Source organism: Arvicanthis niloticus, chromosome 12, assembly GCF_011762505.2.
Source record: "Arvicanthis niloticus isolate mArvNil1 chromosome 12, mArvNil1.pat.X, whole genome shotgun sequence".
NCBI classification, from domain to species: domain Eukaryota; kingdom Metazoa; phylum Chordata; class Mammalia; order Rodentia; family Muridae; genus Arvicanthis; species Arvicanthis niloticus.
The window spans coordinates 8,456,816-8,462,252 of record NC_047669.1 but is presented as its reverse complement, the minus strand read 5'-3'; the positions used below and the strand labels follow the sequence as shown (position 1 = coordinate 8,462,252).

The 5,437-nt window shown below is 45.8% G+C and overlaps 1 protein-coding gene across 1 annotated transcript; it reads left to right on the top strand.

Moving 5' to 3' along the window:
• The first annotated feature begins 3,238 nt into the window (after positions 1-3,238).
• On the top strand, positions 3,239-4,694 carry Magef1 (MAGE family member F1). The gene is given in 4 exon segments (XM_034514776.2): positions 3,239-3,638; positions 3,641-3,697; positions 3,700-4,052; positions 4,054-4,694. Coding segments are annotated over 4 exon segments (801 nt in total). The 5' UTR covers positions 3,239-3,433; the 3' UTR covers positions 4,240-4,694.
• Positions 4,695-5,437: the final 743 nt, after the last annotated feature.

The window sequence follows — 5,437 nt, the reverse complement described above, 5'->3', positions numbered from 1 at the left end:
CAAGTCTGCCCCGATTGAATGTGGCCTTGGGGGAGTCTAGACATTCATAGGCTGGAAAGAAGTGGGGAGAGCTCCGTTATGGTGCCATGGGGGGTGGGTGGGGAGTCCTCATCAGAGTGGCATGCACATGCTCTGCTGCAACACTGCCCTGTCAGTAAACCTGACAGACTCATGGGTTTCCCAGCGTGAACTGTGGTGGAACTGCACCTCGGTTTACCGCTGAGATCTAGGGAGAAAGAGCAGACTGTGTCTTCCCACAGGTAAGGAATTTCAGCAACACTGGGCACGCAGGAACTGACAGCATCTGTGGTTTATGTGCCCAAGGCCAAGCCAAGTAAAATTCCAGTGTGAATAGGGGAGGTACTCAAGAGGCCCCACCCCCAAGTTACTATTGACAGCTGTTGGAGGAGGGGGAGTCATTCTTCTTTTGGGGCATGGGCAGTGATAGGTTGCCCATGTTCTAGTGAATAACCCCATTCCCACGCACACACCGCAAGACTAATTGGACTAAATGGTTATTTAAAAGGAGGAGGAGGTGGGAGGGAGGAGGAGGGGAAGGGGTAGGGGGAAGGAAGCCGAAGAAGAAGAAATTTGATAGGGAAGGTAGTGTTTTGAGGGGATCCAGAGGGAGACAGAAGGAATAAATGGGAGGTGGGTATGCCCATATTCCACTGTATATAAGTAGGAAATCCCCCACAAAATAAATTTTAAAAAGGGAATTTTGGCCGGGCAGTGGTGGCGCAAGCCTTTAATCCCAGCACTTGGGAGGCAGAGGCAGGCAGATTTCTGAGTTTGAGGCCAGCCTGGTCTACAGAGTGAGTTCCAGGACAGCCAGGGCTACACAGAGAAACCCTGTCTCGAAAAAAAAAAACCAAAAAAAAAAAAAAAAAAAAAAAGGAATTTTGTTTTTTAAATGACTTAAGAGATAGCAGCAAGGATAGCATTCAGTGACACTGTACATTCATTTGGAAAGTGGAAAGGAAACATTGGGAAGCCTTGAATTAAGTAGATTTAAACTAGCTGATATTTTAATAAAAAATAGTACTTCAGTTAAAGTAAGTACTGTTGTTTTTTAAAGCCATCTAAGTTATCGCTAATTTGTCTCTAAAGTGCTTTCCGTTCATCCTGTCCTGTGTGCTTCTTTCCACAGATCTCTCCTGAATCTTGACCAATCTTGCTGTAACAGGTGGATTACTTTGAGACGGGGTTTTTCTGTGTTACCCTGGCTGTCACAGAACTCACTTTGTAGACCAGGCTGGCCTCAAACTCTCAGCGATCCAACTGTCTCTGCCTCTTGAATAACTGGAACCCAAAGCGTGCACCCCATGCCTGGCTTCAGCAACTGCCCTTATATAAAGGGCACTAGCAGGGCAATCCAGGCGGTGACTGTGGAGACTGAGAAGCTTCAGAGATCTAACACGTGACAGATGAGAGGTGTGAGGCAGGTAATTTAACCTCTCGGTGACTGTTTTCCCATTTGTAAGATGAGGATAATAATACTTTTGCTAATAAGGATTTGGGAGGACTAAATTATACTGTACATAAAGCGTCTGGCACAATGCTAACTAACAATTGCCTGAAGCGAGGCTATAATAAACATCCTCCTGCCTCGTTTACACACTTCAGTGTTCATCAGTCATATGATATTAATGACTATATATTTCTCAAAGATAGTTTTTGAAGCAGGGTCACGCTAAGTAGCCCAGGCTAGATTTGAATACTTAATCCTCCTGCCTCACATGCTGGGATTATAGGCATAAGCCATCACAGATAGCTTTATTTCTGAAAAATGTTAGAAGAAACTTTTCATATTTAAGCCTAGAAAAGATTGGCTGTCTACTTTAGATAAGTAACTGTTTTTTCCTAAGGGGGAGGGGGATTACCTTCCATCACCTGTTCATTAGATGTGGACTGTGAGCTTGGAGAGACTTCAGAACTAAAATCATCCCCTCCTTCAGGATGTTTCCCTAGGGAGAGTAAGAGGACAAAACCGGAAATAATCATAATAGAAAGCAAAGTATACATCAATGCAGCTATCAATTCGGTAAAGGGTGTGGTCTGTAAACTCGTGGTATGCAAGTTCAAATCTCAGCTGTGCAACGTTTGGCAAGTTATTTAACTCCTCTGTGTGTTACCTCACTTTTAAAATGGGGACATCAATATCCAATTTAAAAAAAAAACAAGCAAAATAAAATGGGGACATCTACGCAGCAGGGAGCTGTATCAGTGATTAATATCTAAAGTGCTGGCTACTCAGTGCGTGCCAAGCACGATGTTAAATGCTCATGTGCAACTTCATCTCCTACTGTCATACGCATTTTTATCGATAATGTAACTAAAAGGGAAAAAGTTTTAGTTAACTTGTCCAAGATTATGTAGTTGGCAAATAGCAAATGCCACAGGAAAAATCCAACCATTTGTAAACTGTACGTGAGAATCACCTTTTACAACAAAGCCTAGCATATGGATGTTAAACACAGTTGCTGTGGTGATTCAGAAATAACAGGAAACATCGAGAGCACTTGGATATTAAACAATCATAATAGCTGTGGTGATTCAGAAATAACAGTATATAAATTCTATGCATGACTTCCAAGGGAAGATTTTTGAAAGGTGACCTTTAAGCTTAGCCCTGAAGAGTGAAGACGATTTTAAAAGACGGGGATATTGGTAAGAGAGGGAATTTCAGTGTGGGGGGGATGAGATATATGAAGTGCGAGGCAGAAGGGGTTAAAAGCGGGGTATGAGAGCAACTTTGACTGGAGGAACATGTTTCCTTCCCTCCAGCCAGTCACCACCGGCTCGTGCGTGCGTGCGTGGTATGTGCTCCCTCAGTGCATCTCTTATCACCGCACAATGTGCTGTCCTCACCTTGCAATTAACCACTGAATAGTGTTTCAGACTGACTCCAAGAACCTGTTCCGCACTGTAATTAGCATCCTCTCCACATGCCTCCGAGGCCGCAAAGACGGCAGTCTTTCCTCCTGTGTCCAGATAAATTTTATTTTCCCTAGTATCCTGTCGGAGCCTTTCTCTAACTCACCATCTCAAGCTTTGTCTCAGTGCAGGCGTCACTCAAGCCTCCACGTCTGACATAAGCACTTACTAAAAGAATGTGCCCGAACTCGGTTCTGTGCTATTTCTTGCACAGAGGACCTTCCCCACCCGGAGCGGCTGCTTGCAGCGTTTACCCCAAGGCAGACGCACACACTGCCCCGGCGCCTGCACCTGCTGGAGCCGTTACAAGCCGCCAGACTGGGAGGAAGTGGAAGGGCTGCGAGCCGCGTCCCGGCCGCCATCTTGGCCGAGCAAGCCGGAAGTGGCGAGCCCGGACTGCGGCTGCGCGGCCGTGGGCGGGTGTGGGGCCCCCGGCGACCTCTTGGTGCTCCCGCCGCCGTCTTCCCTGGCCTGTTCTCGCAGTCTCTAGGGTGGCATGCCGGGCACCGCCTGCCCGAAGGCATGGGGCAGAAGCTTGAGAGTGCGACAGCCCTGCCGCCTCCCGCCGAGGGCGAGCCGGAAGGCGAGCCCAGGTCCTGGCTGCCTCCCAATGCCATCTGATAGGACCGCCGCCGGCTCAGTGCTGTTTCTGCTGGTGAAGGACAGGAAGAAGGGCCTCATCGCAAGCTCCTAGACGGTAAAACAGTTATCGGAGACTTGAAGGGTCTGCACCGGAAGATCATCTCTAGGGCCGCAGAACATCGCGGTACGTTTTTGCTTTCCAGCTGAAACAGCTCCATCGCAAACAACACATTTACATCCTGACCAACAGGTTAAAACCTCTTGAGGGGTTGGAGGAGGATCTGGGAAGAGATGGCCCCAGATTAGGTCCCTTAGTAATGATCATGGGTCTTATCTACATGAAAGGTAATAGCACAGTTCTGGGAGATGCTGAGTTGGTTGCGGGATGCTTCCATTAAAGAATCGTCTGTGGGTATTCAAAAAGGCTTATTGTGGAAGGTTCTGTTCAGCAGCGACGCCTTAGTTACAGTCAGGTGCCTCACACCAGACCGTCGGAATATGAATTCTCTTGTACTCCCCAAAGCAACCTGGAAAATCACCAAGATGGAAGAAGTGGGGTTCGTGTCCAGGCTTCAGAAGAGTGAACCGCTGTATTGTCCGGAGCTGAGGCTACATAGGGCCACCCTCCACTATGGCCACCCTCCACTGCTGGTGAGGGTTGGGGGAAAGGTGGCCAATGAGGGCCTAGTGGGCTTGGTATCTACTGTCTTTGAGTTGTAAGTAATGTCATTTCTGAGCAAATTGTGAAGCTTTGGTATTTAGATCTTATGTATTGTTAGGTTTTGTTACTTTTAATATATTAAATTGCTATTTATAAGTGAGTCTGTTCTGTTTCCTATAGGATTTTGTTGTAGTTTTGCTGATTTTTGTAAAACGAGTTGTAAAACTTTGTATGTTATTCTGTGGTTCTGAATGCATTGTGCGGCATTGCAATCTCGGTCCTTGAATGGCATGAAGGGACTCAGCAGGTTGATAAGGGTGTGTGTGTGTGTGTGTGTTTGTAAGCTTATTTGATGCCCAGCCTCTGACATTTTTATTACCCAAAAAACCAAACAAACAAACAAAAAACCAGTATGTACTTCTATTTACCTATATTATAGTGATCTATAAAAAGTTAAAATGCAGTAAATGAGAAGCATATCCTGGTACACTTAATAAACTTCTTGAACATCTAACATTTTGTGTTGCATAGTTAAAGATATTTGGGAATAGACTACATCCTGTGTTTCATGGGAATAGTAGATAAACCGGAAATTACAGTACAATGAGTGAAATGTCACAAAGGGATATGTGATCTGGCTGAGGTGGTTGAATGAGGCTTGCTTAAGGTTACCTTTAATCCCCTCAGACTTTGGGGGGGAGGCCAGGGGAAGGAATAAAAATTTAAGAACACCGATCATTTTCAGTCACATAATCTTCCTTGGGAACTCTCATTCTACAGGTAGTGTGTTAGAGTGCACAATGATTGTGACCACGGTCAGTTTGGCCCTCACTACCTTCCTTCTCTCAACCCCTATAAGGGTCCCTATTCTATCAACGCCTTCAGAAGCAGAATAGTGCCTGAAATATATAGATAGTGGAGATACATCTTCTCTCTTCCCACTAAGAAGCTCCACATCAAGATCCATCCCTGGCACCAGGAAGCCCAGTGTTTGTGTTCTGTGGATCAATCTGCCGCCTTCCTACTTAGTGGAGACATACAGACACCCTCATATTCTCAGTATTCATGGGGATTAGCTCACGGCCTCTGCAGTATAGACCACCTCCCTTCACTCTGGGAAATTATCATCAGGGGACCTGAAAGGAGTGGAACTCACTAGAGATAGGTATTAGGGAGCCGTGTCCTTAGAGTGGCCATAATAGAAAGGCTGTTTCCTATTTATCAACAACTTTTTCTGCTACTTTTATGTTCAAATAG